Source organism: Gobio gobio, assembly GCF_949357685.1.
Source record: "Gobio gobio genome assembly, chromosome: 7".
Lineage (NCBI taxonomy): Eukaryota > Metazoa > Chordata > Actinopteri > Cypriniformes > Gobionidae > Gobio > Gobio gobio.
Window position 1 is genome coordinate 53,207,590 of NC_137103.1, and position 22,275 is coordinate 53,229,864.

The 22,275-nt window shown below is 32.5% G+C and overlaps 1 protein-coding gene across 6 annotated transcripts in view; it reads left to right on the top strand.

Annotated features, from left to right (window-relative positions):
- rbms1b (RNA binding motif, single stranded interacting protein 1b) overlaps positions 1–22,275 on the top strand; it is a 123,816-nt gene that overhangs the window by 87,826 nt on the left and 13,715 nt on the right. For all 6 annotated transcript variants that reach the window (XM_079821428.1, XM_079821430.1, XM_079821427.1 and 3 more), the window contains 6 exons: positions 6,984–7,141; positions 10,129–10,208; positions 15,256–15,371; positions 18,203–18,252; positions 19,812–19,899; positions 19,977–20,027. In XM_079821428.1, coding sequence (XP_079677554.1) covers positions 6,984–7,141; positions 10,129–10,208; positions 15,256–15,371; positions 18,203–18,252; positions 19,812–19,899; positions 19,977–20,027 — 543 coding nt within the window. The remainder of the gene's footprint in view (positions 1–6,983; positions 7,142–10,128; positions 10,209–15,255; positions 15,372–18,202; positions 18,253–19,811; positions 19,900–19,976; positions 20,028–22,275) is intronic.

The window sequence follows — 22,275 nt, forward strand, 5'->3', positions numbered from 1 at the left end:
ATAGTAGGTAATCTGGTTATTCAATGAATGCATACACAAACTTCACATAATGTGCATTGTATGCATACTATATAGTGTAAGAGTAATATATTCTTCTTACACCTTCACATATGCCATGCATTCTCATTCACACATATACACTTGGTTTTTTTTCCCTCTCACTTTCTCTTGTACCATCTGTGTCTGACACACACTTACTCCATACACATATTGTGTGCTTTTTCTGTCGAAGTCACATGATTCATGTTGAGTAAATTGTTAGCAGGTGACACACATGCAAGCCCACACACACCGATACCAATGTTTCCTGCACTGCGATTCAGGAGCCTTGCTTCATACTAGTCTACTATGATATTTCACACTGAAATGAACTGTTTTAAATCTTGAAATTGGTATTTGGTGTCTAATGTGAGCTGATCAGCTAATAGGGATGTGTGTTTCCTCTGATATCAGCGTAAAGCTCTTAATGCCTGACCTGAGAGATGTAATTCAGCATTGCGTGCCTGAAGCGGCTCAGCGTCAGAAGGTTCCAGCGCTGAGCTGATTTCCATGTCTGAACAGCCTCGCTCTGTCCGGTAATCTGAGGCCAGCTGCACCAGCCCGGCGTAACTTAGCCTATAGGTGTATGCAGATTATGAACACATTTTTGAATAATAGTCATGAAAATGTCATGAAAACCCTGAAATAACACATGGACCAATGGGAATGATGCACACTTGATGATGCTTTTACTCCAACTCTATCCAACCAACCCAACTTATTTTTTAATGTAAGAAAAATGTAAGATTTATGAAGAAATTCATATGTATACACAGGTTGTATTTGTCTACAAAATGCATATATATTTTATGTTTGTATTTATATGTTCAAATATTATACATTTCATATAATATTTAAATTAGGGCTGTCAAACAATTAATCGTGATTAACCGCATCTAAAATAAAAGTTTGTGTTTACATAATATATGTGTATGTGGATGCAGTTAATCACGGTTAATAGTTTGACAGCACTAATTTAAAGGTGCAGTGTGTAGTATTTATGAGGATCTATTGACAGAAATGCAATATAATATACATAACTATGTTTTCAGTGGTGTAGTAAGACCTTACATAATGAGCTGTTATGTTTTTATCACCTTAGAATGAGCCGTTTCCATCTCCATACACCGCGAGTCCACTTACAGTGAAGACACCGCCATGTTTCTACAGTAGCCCTAAAGGGACAAACTTCTCTACAGAGCGCTAGTCACTCTCTGTTGTCTCAGACGACATCTTTGTCCTGTGTTGGCCACCGTAGCTTCTCTATGTGCTTTGTAAGGGAGGGGGGGGGCACTAGATCCCGCTAAAAATCACACACTGCACCTTTAAATACATATACATAACGCTCACTATGTCCTCAGACCATAAATCAATACCTCATATTGATTAAAATGCATGTTAAATACATGCACAATAGGGCTATTGCAAACAGAAACAAGAATACATGAATATTTAATATATTTTCTGTCTAATTTTAGTGTGTTACTTTTAATAAAAGTGTGTTTATTTTATTTTATTGGCTTGTATTTTTTAAAAACGTTTAAATCAGTATGATTAAAATGATTGAATTTAATTAAAAAGTCTAATAGTAATACAATTATGCAAAAGAAGCTATTAGTAATTTTATTAGGGATCATTTTGGTGCATCCCTAATAATAATTATATTAATTATATTATATTATATTATATTATATTATATTATATTATATTATATTATATTATATTATATTATATTATATTATATTATATTATATTATATTATATTATATTATATTATATTAAATTATATTAATTATATTATATTATATTATATTATATTATATTATATTATATTAATTATATTATTAATTATATTATATTATATTATATTACTTTATTATATTATATTATATTATATTATATTATATTATATTATATTATATTACTTTATTATATTATATTATATTATATTATATTATATTATATTATATTATATTATATTATATTAATTATATTATATTATATTATATTATATATTATATTATATTATATTATATTATATTATATTAAATTATATTAATTATATTATATTATATTATATTATATTATATTATATTATATATATTAATTATATTATATTAATTATATTATATTATATTATACTATATTATATATTTTATTATATTATATTATAATATATTATATTATATTATATTAATTATATTATATTATATTATATTATTATATATTATATTATATTAATTATATTATATTATATTAATTTTATTACATGATATTATATATTATGTTATATTAATTATATTATAATTTAAAAAAGAACACATAGAACAACATTTAAAAACACAATAGGAAATTAGGCCTACCTAATAAATTATTAAAAGTAAAAAGGGATATAAAATAAAATGTATAAATGTAATATAAAGTTCAAAAGAACAGCATTTATTTAAAATATTTTTTTAACATTGGAAATGTCTTTTGTGCCACTTTTCATCGATTTCTTACATTTAATGCAGTTTTATTTGACATATTTCAGTCAATTTTAGTACATTTTATTCCTGCTATTTTGCTGACTGCACCTTTGAATACGAGAGCCTGCGTATGGCTGGTGTAGCCTGACCCTGATGAGCAGGGTTAGCCCCGGTATGCGGCTCTGGTATTAGATTTCAGTCAGGAATCAGGATAAGTCTGTTTAGAAACCACACCAGCGTTTTAGTTCTCCCCTGGAGCAAGCCAAGCACATCGTGAATTTATTTGCCATTCAAAAACGGGCCCATAAAACACCCGCTATTAGCTCCAGTGTTCGACCTTCGCCGTTTTAGTTATGGACGTTGTCATCTGTAATAGCTCAATCTTTTAAAAAATGGTCAAATAAACAGTGTTTTTGAAGACTCTTCAGGATCTCCAGCACCCGTCCGTCCGTTCCCCGTGATGGAGCAGCGTTCTCTGGGTACGACAGCTCCGCGCCGGCCCTCTCCATTGTTCCCTAATGGTGCTATGCTGATTTTTTCTGTCAGCGTATTACTTTAGTAATCCAATCCCGCCTCTCCCTTGTCTACTCTTTGTTCTGCTCATTTTTCCTCCATCTCTTAGGGGTGGAGATTGAGCGCAGTAGGATGTTAATGAATATTAATGTAGCGGCCCTTTTGTCCCTGGGGAGAGTCTCTCTCTGCCTGTTTCTCTTCTCGTTTCTGCTGATGGAAGGGAAACTACGGCAGGAAATCAGTCGACGTTTCGCCGCTTGGATGGGGGGTGGCCGAGAGCCGCATGCAAATGAGACGCTCATCAATATTAATGCCTGCCCTTTATTAGCTGGAGAGTATGGAGAGGGAGACATGTTTTCACTTTAGCCTCTTTTATGGATTTAATTCACCTGTACTGTGCAAGTATTTAGATATTGTCTTGATTAACAGTTCTACCAAAGCTTAATGAGCTGCCTACCTAGACAGCATGTTAAGGCATCGGCACAAAGCCTTCCAAAACGTAGGCAGCATTGCATGTGCCCTTTGCAGGGATACAAGTTACAAAATACTGGGTTAAAAACAACCCAAGTTGGGTTGAAAATTGACTAACCCAGCAATTGGGTTGTTTTAAGCAAACATTTAACCCAACCGCTGGGTTAAAACGACCCATTCACTGGGTTAAAACAACCCAATTGCTGGCTTAACACTACCCAATTGCTGGGTTAGTCCGTTTTCAACCCAACCAGTATTTTTTAGAGTGTAGACAGCATGTTAAGGCATAGACACAAAGCCTTCCAAAACAGGCAGCATTGCATGTGCCCTTTGCAGGGATACAAGTTTCCCCTAAATGTAAAGCAATATTATATGATTTTTTTAAATATATATATATATTAGGGCTGTCAAAAGATTAATCACGATTAATCGCATCCAAAATAAAAGTTTGTGTTTACATAATATATGTGTGTGTTCTCTGTTAATTATTATTTATATGTAAATACACACACAAGCATGTATATATTTAAGAAAAAAAATTATTTTTATATATAAAACATTTATATTTATATATATTATAGATTATATAAATGTATATACAGTATATACATGCAAATATTTCTTAAATATATACATGAATGTGTGTGTATTTATATATAAATAATAATTAACAGAGGACACACACATATATTATGTAAACATAAACTTTTATTTTGGATGCGATTATTCGCGATTAATCTTTTGACAGCCCTAATGTGTGTGTGTGTGTGTGTGTGTGTGTGTGTGTGTGTGTGTGTGTGTGTGTGTGTGTGTGTGTGTGTGTGTGTGTGTGTGTGTGTGTGTGTATATATATATATATATTATATATATATATATATATATTTTTTTTTTTTTTATATATATATATATATATAATTTATTTATTTTTTTTAACCCAAGTTGGGTTGAAAATGGAGTAACCCAGCAATTGGGCTGTTTTAACCAGCGATTGGGTTGTTTTAAGCAAACATTTAACCCAACCGCTGGGTTAGAACAACCCATTCACTGGGTTAAAACAACCCAATTGCTGGGCATAACAGCATTTTTTAGAGTGTATGTGTATATATATGTGTGTGTGTGTGTGTGTGTATATATATATATATATATATATCTTAAGACTTAAGTCTTAAGACACGAAACGATCGGTTTCTGCGAGAAACCCGACAGTATTTATGTAATTTTTTTACCTCTTATCAGACTAATGTCATCTAGTATTCCCAGCGCCATAACTTCCGGCGAATAAGGTCAAAATACTGGCGCGATCAAAGATATATATGTGTGTATGCATGTATATAACCAGCCTCAACCAATGACAAAAGACATGAAATAATATTGGTTACTTGTATTTTATTTGTCCGTGTTGCACTGGGTAGCTCCGCCCACATTTATTTCTAGTTATTATACATTTAACTATATATTAAACATCAAATTCTGATTGGCTGTGATTATATTATATATTTAGCTCTGGGCAGACGAACTGCTTGTTGCTTTGAGTTTGTTAGGACATGTAAGAAGACCTCTATAGGCAGCTCACTGGGTTTTGGAACAGGGCGATTATTGAATGGCCAGTGATTTCTGTTGTCAGATCTCCAGGTGTTCATCCATTAGCTGATAAAGTGTGTATGTACTGTGACGGAGCTCTGGCAGTGTGTGAATTGAACTGAATGATAAGATCTGAGGGCCTCAGGTGTTTTTACAGGTGTGTGTAACTCAGGTGTGACTATTGGCACCCTTTTAAACTAAAACCTTAAAGGGATAGTCCACCCTAACATGAAAATGAAGTCATCATTTACTCACCCTGGTGTTCTAATGCATTATGTTGGTCTTTTATGGGCCACAAAAGGAGACATTAAAAAATATAATCCATATAATGGCAGGCGACCAGCATCAAGCTTTTAAAAAAAAGATGCAAATGTATCACAGGATGAACCCATGTGACGTGTCGTATATTCCTGGTCTTCTGGGCGCATCTGATAGGGTTTGGTGAAAAACAAACCGAAATGTAATGTATTATTTAACAAAAATCCTGACCTTGGCCGTTAGTCTTCTGTGCTCGGCTGTGTGTTCGTGAGACTCCATTAGAGCCGCGGTTCACTCCGACTCACCCAGAAAAACACACAAGTTTTGATATATTATTATATTTTGATATATTATATATTAAAAATTGCATGATGAAAATTGTAGTTAATAATGTACTTTATTACATATTTTAAGTCATGTATTCTGACTGTTTTTTTGATTAAAATCACAGATTTTTAATAGGGTTATTATATCATATTCATATCAGAAATTATTGTAATATAAAAATTATATTTAATATTAATAATAAAATATTACATGCATATACATTTTGTATAACTATATATTCTATATATAAATAAACATGTATATGAATATAGTTTATAAGTTGATTAAAATAAAATATAAATTAATTAATCATAAAAATATATATTTAAAAATTACATGATGAAAATTTTAGTTAATAATGTCATTTATTAGATATTTTATATAATGTATTCCGACTGTTTTTTGATTAAAAATCACAGATTTTTTTATAGGAATATTATATCATATTCATATCAGAAATTATTGTAATATTAAAATGATATTTAATGTTAATAATAAAATATTACATGTATATAAAAAAATGTATAACTATATATTCTATACATAAATAAACATGTATATGAATATAGTTTATAAGTTGATTAAAATAAAATATAAATTAATTAATCATAAAAATATATATTAAAAAAATTACATGATGAAAATTGTAGTTAATAATGTAATTTATTAGATATTTTAAGTCATGTATTCCGACTGTTTTTTGATTAAAAATCACAGATCATATTCATATCAGAAATTATGGTAAAATTAAAATTATATTTAATATTAATAATAAAATATTACTTTATATACTATTATTTATATACTTTTATTATAATTTTTTTATAACTATATGGTCTATATATAAATAAACATGTATATGAATATAGTTTATAAGTTGATTAAAATAAAATATAAATTAATTAATCATAAAAATATATATTTAATATTTTTAGATTTATATATATATATATATATTAATATTTATATTTTAATATTTTATATATATATATATATATATATATATATATATATATATATATATATATATATATATATATATATATATATATATATATATATATATATATATATATATATATATATATATATATATATATATATATAATTTATATAAAAACATTACCCAATATAAGAGAATCAATAAATTATGAATAATTTACTGCCATTTGTGTGAATGATAAATATGTCTTTATGTGTATTTTAAAATACAATAATTTAATTACAAGTACTTCATGTCTTGATTAATCTCATTATGTAATCCAAATGACATGTATCAAGTTTCACAGATGTTGTCTCTTTTTCTCTCTGTCACACTCCCAACAGCAACAGGAGCAGGACCCCACTAACCTGTACATATCTAACCTGCCGCTGACCATGGATGAGCAGGAGTTAGAGGCCATGCTGAAGCCCTTCGGACAGGTCGTCTCCACACGCATCCTGCGGGACAGCAACGGGGCCAGCCGAGGGGTCGGATTTGCCAGGTGAGGGTCCTCATGTCTGACCCCAAATCACCATATCATCTTCTGTTATCATGCTATCATTCTTTGTGAATTCCCCTTGTGGTTCAAGACTGTAGTGTGGATCAGGGCACGGGATTCAGACGTCCTGGAAAGCCCCTGGCTTTCTGCCCACCACAACACACTTCAGACCCTCCCATGATTCTTAGTGCCAGTCAGTTGCTTTAAAATATATCTGTGTATCTGACATATCAGCACGGCAAAGCCAGGAAACTGAACTCTCTGAACTCCTCTTGGTTAATTCATCACACACAATGCAAGTAAAAACCTGTACTAACCTTAGTGTTATTCACTTGAGTGAAAAAATCTGAACTGGCCGATTTAATCAGAGAAGCAATGATATATATATATATAATGATATATTGAATAATTACAATAGTTGTGTCATGTTGGTTTTCATGTATCCAAACGTTTATGAAAATCTCAATTTATACTCCCTTTTGATGATATTCAATACCAATCTCTGAAAATGATTAGTGTAATTATTTTTTTGTAGTTAAATAGTTAGATAAGACAAGAATAATGATATTTAACCATAATTTATATGCACAAATATAACAAAATATAATAATTAAAGTGATTTTTAAATACATTTACACTGCATATTTAAAAAGAAAAAATTTAATGCATAAAAATAGAGTTAAAAGAGTTTTAAATATATTTTTAGTTAAAGTTTTACTCATTTTGTTGTGTTTTCTGGGTTTTTTAAATGTGTTATGTTTTTTTTGTTTGTTATTTTAGTACATCAAGTTAAACTAAATTAAAATGAGATGTTCAAACTAGGTGAAATAAAATAATTAAAACGTTATATTTTTATATTATACGTTTATTTTATTTCAAGCAACAAACATGGTTTTAGTTTTAATATAATAACGCTGGTTCTTTGAACATTTTTGAGTGATGGCACACATGAATCATTGAATCAGATTGATTCACTAAAATAAACAGTTTGAAGTGATTCACTGACATGAATCAATCTTAAAGGGTCATGAAACCCCCTGTGTCAGCAGGCATCAGTTCTCTCCACAGTTTTGAAAAATGCTATAAAAGTGGGCGTGGTTTAGCGGCGGAGTGGAGGGGGACGACTGGACGAGGCGAGACTGACAGCACATCAACGGCTTCTGATTCAGACAATTTTATTTCGCTCTCATTAAAAGCATCAAAGCTTCCCACAAATGCATTCTGCAAATTACCATTAAAGGGTTAGTTCACCCAAAAATGAAAATTCTGTCATTAATTACTCACCCTCATGTCGTTCGACACCCGTAAGACCTCCGTTCATCTTCAGAACACAAATGAAGATATTTTAGTGTAAAGCTGATGCTGAGAAAGGCTTCAGACAGGCCTCCATTGGCATTCAGTACATTTACACTCACAAGACCCATAAAAGGCACTTAAAACGTCGTTACAAAGTCCATCTCACCACAGTGGCTCTACAATAATTTTACGATGCGACGACAATAGTTTTTGTGCGCAAAAAAAAACAAATAACACCTTTATCCAACTTGTTCTTGTCTTCCGTGTGTGCCTCCACGACGCATGCGCGAGAATATGACGCAGATCCGGCGTTCGGACACATGACCCAGAAGCGATTTGTTTACAAGCAGAGGAAGACGCGCGTATCTAAGCTGTTGAATTCTACATTGATCGTGCTTTAGGTCTCGGCGTAGTTCTCAAAATGGGGCTTAAGTGTGCATTTCATGGATTCCCGAACGCCGGCGCTACGTCATATTCTCGCGCATGCGTCATGGAGGCACACACGGAAGACAAGAACAAGCTGGTTAAAGGCGTTATTTTGTTTTTGTTTTGCGCACAAAAACTATTGTCGTCGCATCGTAAAATTATTGTAGAGTCACTGTGGTGAGATGGACTTTGTAACGACGTTTTAAGTGCCTTTTATGGGTCTTGGGAGTGTAAATGTACTGAATGCCAATGAAGGCCTGTCTGAAGCCTTTCAGAGCCATCAGATTTACACTAAAATATCTTCATTTGTGTTCTGAAGATGAACGGAGGTCTTACGGGTGTCGAACGACATGAGGGTGAGTAATTAATGACAGAATTTTTCTTTTTGGGTGAACTAACCCTTTAAGTTACACGCAACACAATATACACATGGATATGTAAGCTCACCGTTACACAAATACAAATCTGTGACAGCTATAATTCAACGGACAATTAAATGCACAGCCATTCGCAATTTGTTCTCTGCATCGAAAATATATATGAACACGCTGTTGCATAACTTTGATCATTTTTTAGGCTTATTTTGTGGAGTTTTTATAAGCCGTTTGGCCGGTTAAATGGACGTGAAGGGCGGTTACACTCACAGTGTGGATGAATTGCGTTTGTGTGAAGACTCAAAATCTATTGAAGAGAACGTATACAACGCAGAAACTCATACGAAGCGGAAAAAACACTCGTTTTTGATCCATTAATGCATCTCTCGCTTACTGTGTGCAATCTCACTGTTGCCTAGGAAAATGCCTATCAACACGTGCCGTCATGAATTATTAATAATTATGAGACATGATGAGTCATCGCCGTACTATAGTACGAGAAAACGTCACAACCTATGACGTTGACATGAAGACGAATTTAAACCAGGAAGTTGAAAATAGAGCAAAAAGGTTTAAAATTAACTCCCACATTCAAAACTAACAGATGGTAACATTGTCTTCCATGATGTTCAACACGCATACTTCTGTTAAAATCTCAGAAAATTTGCTTTAGGGTTTCTTGACCCTTTAACTCTAGATGAAGTTTAAATGAGAGATGCTGTTAAAACCGAGTCTAATGACCAGCCATGCATTAGTAGTGCTTTAAAATAGCGTAATCTTATTTTATATGTTGTTAAATGCCCTAGCTATGACTTTTTAGCTTATGTTTCTCAACATGGGAATGATGTTTTATACTCAAACCGAGAGTTAAATGTGATTAATATGTTCCTCTAGGATGGAATCAACAGAGAAATGTGAAGCTGTCATCTCTCACTTCAATGGGAAATTTCTCAAAACACCAGCTGGAGTTATGGGTAAGTGTGTGTGTGCGTGCTTCACGTTTACTTACGCAAAAATGAAAATGCTATCGTTGTTTGCTCACCCTCGTGTTGTTTCCCAACTCTTTTCTTCCACAAGAGATTTCTGAAGAATATCCTTCCCATATAATATGAGTAAACGATGACAGAATTGTCATTTCTGGGTGAACTACTCCTCTAGTGTGTGTATTAACTCTGTTTGTTTGTGCATAAAAGCACAGCGCTGCTCCGCTCGAGCACATTCATTCATTCTCTGGTAATGATTCTCCTCGGATGGGGTCTAAATGGAAACAGGCTTTCGGGCATGTGGCGCAACCGTTCAGCCATACCAAACGAAAAGCTTTCGCACGAATGTAGATTCAGACTTGCTGCACGAAATGCTGAAATTATACACCGCTGGGCGGAGCCTGATGTGCATAACGCTGCAGTGAGAGCTTATTGATTCGTGGAGGTTCGTCCGGGGCTCAAGTGATGGCAATGTGCGCTCATTTTCTTTTACGGCAAGGCTTTGAGAGGAATCTAGGCCTGGCGTGGCCTCTCTAAGCATTTTAATTGGATTATTAGACTGAAATAGTCTCCACTGACCATGTCAGAGAGGAAGGAAGGGGATTATACGAAGACAGCTTCCAAATTAGATGCCTGTTCCCCAAGCATTGTGGGAAAGTCATTGTGGATGGAGCCAGGAAGCCTCAGAGGCTTTAAGACGCAGAACTGCTGGAGTGCCATTAATGCATTACATGTGCAACAATGAAACATAGATGTTGAAAATATATAGTGGGTTAAGGCAAGGCGAGGATTTTGTTAGTTGCATGTTTACAGCTAGAGCAACTTTAAGTCACATCGTGTTGCTACCCATTTACTTCCATAATCATGAAACATGATATTCAGAAAGAAAAAAGAATTGTGTCAGGACTTAAGGATGCACAAATATTGGACTTCTGTCTGATTCACTTATTATTTTCCTAATATGGCTGATACATTTAAATCTTGATGTGTTAAATAAAAAGAAAAATAACTTGAAAATAACTTACTAACGCGCTTTTCCTTTAAGGATGTATGTCATGTTATACTATAGGGGTGTAACGGTACACAAAAAATCACGGTTCGGTACAGCAGTTTTACAAAATTGCTTTTTATTTATTTTTATTCAACAGTGGTTTAATGAAAAAAAAGGGTCTGTCCTTAAATGAATTAAATTATAACTAAACGTTTATTGAAGATATTACTGTAAACTATATAGGGAGCCCTTACTTGCACATTAATATTAAAGGTTAACAACAGAGCAAACTATTAGCCTAAATTCAGTTGGTATTTATTTTTAGGTATAATAATCAACACTCAAATAACACATTGTGTGCAAATATGTAAACTTCACATAAGGCAGTTCATTGTTGAAATATAATCATTTATACACCGTGTCTGTCATTTTCATGACAGTTTTATTTAAACATGCATGAAATAATCAAGACGTCACTAACAGGTTTAGTAGAATATAATGAATATAATGGCTAATATAGAGCATATTTAGTGAAAGAGTTGTGAATGAGTGCCTGAGGTAAATGTGATGCTACATGTCATTGTTTAGTTTACAGGAGTTATATTGAGGTCTTTCCGCAGTTGAAACACTGATTGAGCGATTACAACACATATAATACGTGACAGTAAGTTGTAATGTATCCTCAACATACCTTCAGATGTTCATTCATGTTTATTCTTTAGGAAGAGATGATCGATCGTGTTCACAGATGATCGCGCGGCCGCTTGAACTGTGATCATTGATCAGTCACGCCGGATTTAAGAGCGTCAAAACGGCATTTATCCTTTGAATTTCGTGATAAAACTGACTGAATACTTAATATGTTCGTGTGGGAATTCGGATTGAAGTGTGTTTCATGCTTAAAACAAGCCGACTGTTCACTGTTAAAGAGTGCATTCGGGAACCACCGGTACAGTCGTGCACCGAACCGAAAGCCCGTACCGAAACGGTTCGGTATGAATACGTGTACCGTTACACCCCTAATATATACTAAAATAAGGCTCTTTAAAAGAGAGTGCTCTTAAAGGGTTTCATCTTTTCCATAATCTATTGTTATCCTTTTACATTTATGCATTTGGCAAACGTGTTTATCCAAAGCAACTTGCATTGCATTCAAGAAATACATTTTATCAATTCATGCATTCCCTGGAAATCGTTTTAAGTTGCGTTAATTTAAGTGCTAGATGATGAATCTTAAAGGGGTCATGAACTGCAATGTTTTATAATGTTTCCTGTGGTGCACTTATAATGTTAGTATGATTTTTACTGCAAAAATTGTCATAATTTAGAAATACAAGGCATTTTTCCTACCCTGATTTTAGCGTCTGATTTGAACGCTCTGTTTGAAGGGGTGTGTCTGCTGTGAGACTACAGTGTAAACGCCCACTGCTGTGATTGGCTGCTGTGAGACTTCAGTTTAAACGCCCACTGCTGTGATTGGCTGCTGTGAGACTTCAGTTTAAACGCCCACTGCTGTGATTGGCTGCTGTGAGACTTCAGTTTAAACGACCACTGCTGTGGTTGGATGACATCTTTGTATATATAATAGCTAGTATTACATGTGGATCCCTCTCAAAAACTTCTAACACGTTTTTACTATTACAGCTCTCAAGGTCAACTAATTGTGAAAAGTGTTTATTATAGCATTATATTTAGATCGATTGTAGCCGATCACAGACATGTTGAGCGCATGAATGCAGTGATCTTCTTATTTCAACTTGATTTATTCACTCTAACGAATGCTTTTATCATAACTAACAGTGCAAACACAATGTAAAGAAGAGATTTGTTGATCATTGTCCAGAGTCCAGATCTCAGTCACTAATAGACTCGTGCTGTTTGATTGACAGCTCCAGCGATTGTAAAGAGAGCATTCTTTGATTGTTTTTCTATATATAATCTAATCACAGTTTAAATAACAGATTATTTTCATCATACTAAGAGACACAATGTGAAGTTGAGCGTTTAGTCACTGGTTTGATTTACTGACACAAACACAGAATATCTGACTGTACATTAATCATTACATATCAGAAATCACTGGTCTCAGATCAGGCTTACATGTACTTACATGTTGTGGCATTACTGTCGAGTCCATATGGTAAAAGTCTGTTTGCAAAGCCAGCGCCGAAATTGCGACTGATTTCCCAAAGAATCCACAGTGAAATGCACCGAATACAATTAAATAAAGCTCAACTGAGACGTTCACATTGTTGAAAATAAATGAGCACATTCCCAGCATTAGCATCCTTTGGAAGGGGATGTTATTTTTACTCTGTTCGTCTCTCCTCGTCATCTCACTAACACTCCAGTGGGCGGGGCCAAAGTTGTGATGATGAATTAGGCGTTGATCTACGACAGGCTCATTCCACAACGAGTCGTTCTCTGGGCTTGGTTACAATAAAAGCTGTTTTTGGACTAACAAGGAAGTTTTCAGTTCTGAAACCTACAGGATATTCTTATAGTATGATGACCTTTTATGTCAAATGTTAGATTTCTCAGTTCATGACCCCTTTAAATCTTAAAATAGGTAATTAAATCAACTGAAAAATGAAAATCATCTGATATGGTGTTGTTATCTTGTCCTGCTCTGTATGTTCACTTCGTGTTTAAAGAGCACCTATTATGGCATTTAAAATGTTCCAAATATTGTTTTAGAAATCCCCAACAAGTTTTGCATGCATGCAATGACAAAAAAGACTTTAGTTTTCTTATAATATGCATTTATTTTTACCTGTTTTGACAGCGATTCTCAAATGATTCCTTTAGTGATTCACTTTTCAAAACCCCGCCTTTACGTGATGCTAATCTGTGGTGATTGGTCCGATGACCCAGTCAGTTGTGATTGGTATAGTCTGTGCAGATATTTTCGGAAACAGAACGCCCATCAAAGTCTTATAGTGACAGTAATTTGTTAATATGTGTCAGGAGTTATGATTATGAAAACCGCGTCGGTACCGTTTGATTGTAATATGAGCCTCAGCTGATCTCATTCATAAAAAACTCCTCTATTCTCCTCACGAAGACTCGCGACAAATCAACATCCCTCAGGGCTTTTAGTTCAAAAGTGTGCAGATGAGGAGAAATATTGATAGATTCTCATATGTCTGTGTCAAACTTCTAAACAAAGGAGTATTTTTTATTCAATACTTCCTCAAAATGCGCAGATGTATCCTAATCATGAGCGATTGAGTCTCTTATGTGTTGTTTTCAATTCATCCTGGCAGCCGGAGGGCGCTCTGAGCACATGTAGTCCACATATGGTACAGACAGACGAAGAAGATACCATGTGCCATAATAGAAGTCCATAATAAAAGCTTCCTGAGATCGCGAAACATGCAAATAGAGACATTTGAAGACTAATAAACACACAATCGCGACGATGTATGGTTTGTCTTCAAGCCACTTAGTCTTCAAATGCTCATCCTTGGGCAGATGAAAAAAGTTTGCTTTGAGTCGCACTTCAGAACAGCGTCTCGTCTCCATGATGTTTTCTAGTTTTCACTGGCGTCTCGTCGCCATGATGTTTTCTAGTTTTCACTGGCGTCTCGTCGCCATGATGTTTTCTAGTTTTCACTGGCGTCTTGGAGCGCAATAAGTGGGCGTATCGTATTCAAATAACTTGACAAGTTGACGTCATCTAGTCAGAGAAAAAGCTTCGGTCTTCTAACGATTCTTAAAAATGACTCAGAGTCGACTCTTACTTTTGAAAGAAAATAACTATATATACGGTGCACTGTCATATTTCAAACTTTGCAGGATGTTTTTGTTCACTTAAATCTATGTTACACACTACATGAAAGGTACATTTCAAAATTCCATGATAGGTGCTCTTTAACGTGCTAAATAACGTAAAGCAGTCCCACTGAGGTATAACAAGATCTCTAACGCTCGAGGCATTTTCACAGTCACACTATGATGGTTATGGTCAAATCGCTCAGCCGTGTTATGAGTGAGCAGTCAGCATCACGCTGAGAGTTCATGCACCTCCTCCATGTCTCTCCGCAGCGCCGTCAGAACCCTTGCTGTGCAAGTTTGCGGACGGGGGCCAGAAGAAGCGTCAGAGTCAAAATAAATATGTGCAGAACGGACGAGCCTGGGCCAGAGACGGGGACAGCAGACTTGTGAGTACTGCTCTTTTGCTCACACCACCACGCTCTGTGTCCGTATCACTTTTTGCAGCCATATATCACCTGCCACAGCTTGTTAGCAAACACACGGACAGCAGGGATGTTACACAACGCTAGTCATGTGGGTGGGTGTGTTTACACAAGCTACTCTAATACAGTCATATATTACGCCAACCACACAAGTGATACTGAGACTTGTGTGTGTGTGTGTGTGTGTAAACTGCTGAGTCACTTGATATAACCCATCGTGACACACACGCTCTGTTCCAAATCCTAGTGAGCTTCCTACATAGGGAGCTGCCTTGTAATACAGCATCCTGACTGAAATGTGTCCTCATAAGTGCCTGATATGTGTCAGGAGACAAGTAATGTCAGATTATATACGTGATACTATAAAAAATACTCAGCACATACAGATATTGGGTAAAAGTTTTTTTTGTTGTTGTTGTTCAATACACCGATTTAATTAATCATATTTACATTTTTTATTTTATTATTTTATTTTATTTTAATGTGCTCTTTGGGATTTAATTAATCGTGTTTAAATTTTTTATTTATTTTATTTTATTTTGATAAATCATTTATTTTTAGGGATTTATTTCATCATATTTAAAAATATATATTTTACAATTTTATTTTATTTTGATAAATCAGTACTCTGGGATTTAATTAATCATATTTAATTTTTTTTTAATTTTTTTATGTAATTTTGATAAATCGTTTATTTTTAAGGATTTATTTCATCATTTTTAAAAATATATATATTTTACTATTTTATTTTATTTTGATCAATCAGTACTCTGGGATTTAATTAATCATATTTACATTTTTTTATTTATTATTTTATTTTATTTTATTTTGATAAATCATTTATTTTTAGGGATTTATTTAATCATATTTAAAAATATATATATTTTTACTATTTTATTTTGATAAATCAGTGCTTTTTGGGATTTAATTGATCGGATTTTTAAAAAATATAATTGTATTATTTTATTTTATTTTGATCAATCAGTGCTCTGGGATTTAATTAATCATATTTAAATATTTTATTATTTTATTTTATTTTATTTTATTTCGTTCAATCAGTGCTCTGGGATTAATTAATCATATTTAATTTCTTTATTTTTTTATTTTATTTTGATCAAGCATTTATTTTTAGCGATTTATTTCATCATATTTAAAATATATATATATATATATATATATATATATATATATATATATATATATATATATATATATATATATATATAATATATATATAATATATATATATATATATATATATATATATTATTTTATTTTATTTTGATAAATCAGTGCTCTTTGGGATTTAATTAATCATATTTGTAATCAATATTTATTTTTCTTTATCTGCTTTATTGAAGTTATTTTGTCGCAATGCATTCTGAGAATTCATCCAAATAGAATTAACTTTGTTTATAAAGAAATATTTTGTTCTTTCTTTCGTTTGTTCTCACCAGTAATATAATAATAATTTTTTTCTATTTTGTTTTATTTTGAACAGTTCTCTTCGGGATTGACTTAATTGTATTTATAATCAACATTTCTTTTGCTTTATACTCCATTTTACCGTGATTTTGTCGCAATGAATTCTGGGATTGCCTTCTCTGCAATAGATGTGACACAATGTGGTCAAACGAAGCACCTTAGAAGAACTTTAACAGTCTTCACACACACGCATGATGCCTTAAAATGCTGTGTGTGTAGTGTGTAGTGTGTAGTGTGTAGTGTGTAGTCAGCTCACTGGGTTTCAGAGCAGAGTCACGTTCCTGTAGTCAGTGTCACATGACCATTCAAAATGAAAATCAGCAGAAAAATGTGTTACATCACGGCACAAATGTCCTTAATTGAGTTGATACTGTGTTTTTTTCTAATAAAAATGGCTTTGAACATCATTTTTGAATAGTTATCATGTGCAAGCCTTGCACAGAGAAGGTCGTGGACGGCATATAAACACAGCGGATCATTTCATTAAACCAAATTTATGGGTTTACATTAATGTTACATTTACATTTAATCATTTAGCAGACACTTTCAATACACATGAGGACAACAATAGAAGCAGTTGTGGAAATGGCTGACACAACATAAAATATTTTAATTTGTAATATTTTTAAAGGTACACTATGTAACTTTTGCGGCCCTCTAGTGGTTAAAAAACAAAACTGCATGCTTTTTGTGGACGAGCATTGAGTCAAAGTGTCTTTAAATACTATGTATTAACATTTAAATTCACATTTGGTACAATGCACTTATTGTTTACATACATGATTTGACCTTGTACTTATATTTTAAAAATTACACTGTTGACAATCCACCTTTAAACTGACCTATCCCATCAAACCTGTCACTAACCATACAATATGAGCACAATAAGTACATTATAATATTTTTTTTATGCGAGTACATGGTAATTAAGGACACCTGATATCAAGTGTGACCCAAAATGTTTTGGTTGTGCTTATTCTCTGTGTGACTGGTTCGGGTTAGGTTTGGTTTATAGTAATTACTATAGAAACTACATTGAATGTGTAACAAGGACACAAAAATAAAGTGTTACCATTTTTTGTTTTTCATTTTGAACAAAAAAGTTACACCTTTAAGTAACAAAATGTCAAAGCAAAGTGTCTGTATCTAACACTTTTCTTCTTCAACTTTGCTCAGGGTATTTTAGTGGGTGATTCACACGCACAGTGGCACACACACACACACACACACTTTTCGTCTTCCTTTTTTAGCAGCTGTGATCTGAATAGTGTAATGATTGAGATTTATTTGTCTCTTTCTCTCTCTCTCAGGCTGGCATGACCCTCACGTACGACCCCACCACAGCTGCTATGCAAAATGGGTACGAGACAACACGAGCTCACACACAACCAGCGTTACTCTAGTATTTACTCACATTTTTAATTCGCTTTTATTTTTATCATTTCATATATATTTTTATATATTTTGTTTCATTTGACTTTTCAATTGATTTTTAAGTTTTAGTCATTTTAGTACTTCAACTTATTATATTTCAGTTTATTGCAACATTTCACTTTTATTTCAAGGTTTTATATTCTTTAAAAGTTTTGGTTTCGGCTAACAAATAACAACACTATTATTAGTAATTAGTATTATTATTTTTTTTTTTGAGTTAACAATAACACTATTATTAATATTTATTTATTTATTTTTAGTTGACAATAACAACATTATTATTAATAATAATATTTTTTCGTTAACAATAACAACATTATTATTATTTTTTGTTTTGTTTCAGTTAACAATAACACCACTATTATTAATATTATTTTTATTTTATTCATTATTATTTTTTGTTTTTGTTTCAGTTAACAATATCAGCACTATTATTAATATTATTTTTATTGTATTAATATTATTTCGTTTTTTATATTTTTTTTTGTTTCAGTTAACAATAACAACTCTATTATTAATTGTTTTGTTTGTTTCAGTTAATATTAAAAACACTATTATTAGTATTATTTTTATTTTATTCATTATTATTTTTATTTTTTGTTTCAGTTAACAATATCAACACTATTATTAATATTATTTTATTTTATTAATATTATTTCGTTTTTTATAATTGTTTTAGTTTCAGTTAACAATAACAACTCTATTATTAATTGTTTTGTTTGTTTCAGTTAACAGTAACAACACTATTATTATTTGTTATTTTATTAATATTATTTTTGTTTCAGTTAACAATAACAACTCTTTTATTAATTTTTTGTTTGTTTCAGTTAATAGTAACAACACTATTATTATTTGTTATTTTATTAATATTATTATAATTTTTTCAGTTAACAATAGCAACACTATTATTTATATTATTTTTATTTTATTTTATTAAAATTATTATTATTTCAGTTAAAAATAACAACTCCATTATTAATATTATTTTTATTTTATTAATATTATTATTATTTTAGTTAACAATAACAACACTATTATTAATATTATTTTTATTTATTTATTTTTTTCAGTTAACAATAACAACACTATTATTAATATTATTTTTTATTTTATTAATATTATTATTAGTAATTTTTGTTTCAGCTAACAATAACAACACTATTATTAATATTATTTTTATATGATTTTATTAATATTATTATTAGTTATTTTTGTTATTAATATTATATATTTTTCTATAAATATAATTTATTTTTGTTTCAGCTAACGATAGCAAAACTATTATTAATATTATTTTTATTTAATTTATTAAAATGTTTTGGTTTCAGTTAACAGCAACAACACTATTGTTAATATTATTTTTATTTTATTTTAAAATATTATTTGTATTTTAGCATACTCAATGCTATCATCCTGTATCCACACTATTGCGCAAGCTCTCATCCATCATCATTGCTTAAACATGCCCTTTCCATCTCTCCACAGATTCTATCCGACCGCCTACAGTATTACAAACAGAATGATCACGCAGACGCCCATGTCTCCTTACATCTCACCTGTGTCCACATACCAGGTAACATCCGCTTCAGACCAGGCGTCTCAGAGATGGACGTATCAGAGCTGTCTTAAATCTGTGTTGTTCTCGCTCAGGTACAGAATCCGTCCTGGGTCACCCATCAGCCCTACATCATGCAGCATCCGGTGAGTCTCATCCCTCAAGGTCTCCCATTATCCCAGTTTGTGTGGGAGAACTACACTTGAACTGAGAGTGTGGGCGAGTCTAAACAAACACACTAAAGCAGAAACCACATCAAGTCTATATGACAACACTGCTCACACAAGAATTAACAAATGTTTCTTTTCATTTCTGCACACCACTATTAATAATATTATTTGTATTATATATATATATATATATATATATATATATATATATATATATATATATATATATATATATATATATATATATATATATATATATATATATATATATATATATATATATATATATATATATATATATATATTAGTGCTGGGCATCGATAAAAAAAAATTAACTAATTAATCACATTTTTTTCTGTAATTAATCGCGATTAATCGCAAGTTTTTAATATTTTAAGTTTTTAATATTTTGATATTGTAATAATTTCAGTTACTCTCCAAATTAATGTATAAACAATTTAAAGACAGAATATTTTAAATATGTGTTGTATTGTCATGTTTTTATGAATGAAGGCCAGTATCACTGATACTAAAGTCTCTATGAAACATTAATGACGTTACATTACAGTATAACTGAAAGCTCCCAATTTCAACATTTATTAGGCTTTAAAAAAACAACTTTTAATTTAAGTGAACTTAAAACAATCTTTACATAAACCCAAAATAATAAATGTTATATTTACCCATGGCCTTCCCTGTTAGACATATACAGAAATGTAATAGTTATCAAACAGCTTTCTTACCTGCATAAATAATAAATGAAATATAGATGAATCATCATTAAAGCTACACTTTTCTCTGTTCCCGTTGTTCTGTGATGAACATTAATGACAGGCATCATCAGTGCTGCTGTCACTTTAAGAACAGCCGCGGATCTCACGCTGTCCCGCGCATCTCATTCCTCACAACTCTTTAAGTTCATTTAAGACGTTATTTAACTAATTTAAGACTCCTGATATGAGAATACTCAAAATCCTCTGTGTTAATGTTTGTTCAAGAGCCAAAGAGAACTCGATGTGAGCAGGAGACTGACGCGAGTCTATCTATGCGTCGAGTGAGTGTGTGTGTGTGTGTCCCTTGATTAGCTGACATGAGACGCATCCAGACAGACAGGACACTGACACACACACACACACACACACACACACACAGACAGGACACTGACACACACACACACACACACACACACACACAGACAGGACACTGACACACACACGTTAACGCGTTAATTTGCCCAGCCCTAATATATATATATATGTGTGTGTATGTGTGTATTTATTTATTTTTTGCTAACTATACATTGAGAAATACATTCGCTACTGTATTTATACATCTTTAATTCATCTTTAAACATGAATTATTATAAATAGTCAAGTCAAGTCAAACATTATTTATATAGCGCTTTTAACCATGCAGATTGTTTCAAAGCAGCTTTACAGTGTTAAACAGGAAAATAATGCAACAGAATTTGATTCGGCCGAATAGCCATTCTGGAGAAAACGCTGATGTCATCAGTTCATTTCAATTATCATACAGTAACAGTGTGGGCTTTAGATCAGTAATTTAGTTTATATGGTTAATTTAGTTTAATAATTCGATTTATTTGGATATTTAGTTGAAAAATGTAGAAAAATGTAGTGTCCCCAACTGAGCACGCCAAGCCAGAGGCAACCAAAACCACAAATACAGCTGTTTATTGTTAGTTCATGTTAGTTCAGGTTCATTAATGCTAATGCGCTTTTTAATCAGATAATAGTAAATGTTGAGATTAATAGATGCTTCCGTCACTTGAGAAACATTGCCTATTACAAAATAAAAGTTTGTCCCTGAAACATGACGTGTGCTTCCTACACTTGAAGAGTGTTGTGCCGCCACCATTGTGCAGGAAACACTGTGTGTGTGAGTGTGTGTGTTTGCATAAGGGAACTGACACTAAATCACACCCAGATGCTGGATTACAGTGTCATTCAAGAACCTGTGTGTGTGTGTGTGTGTGTGTGTGTGTGTGTGTGTGTGTGTGTGTGTGTGTGTGTGTGTGTGTGTGTGTGTGTGTGTGTGTGTGTGTGTGTGTGTGTGTGTGTGTGTGTGTGTGTGTGTGTGTGTGTGTGTGTGTGTGTGTGTGTGTGTGTGTGTGTGTGTGTGTGTGTGTGTGTGTGTGTGTGTGTGTGTGTGTGTGTGTGTGTGTGTGTGTGTGTGTGAGATCAGTGATGACTGCAGGGCAGAT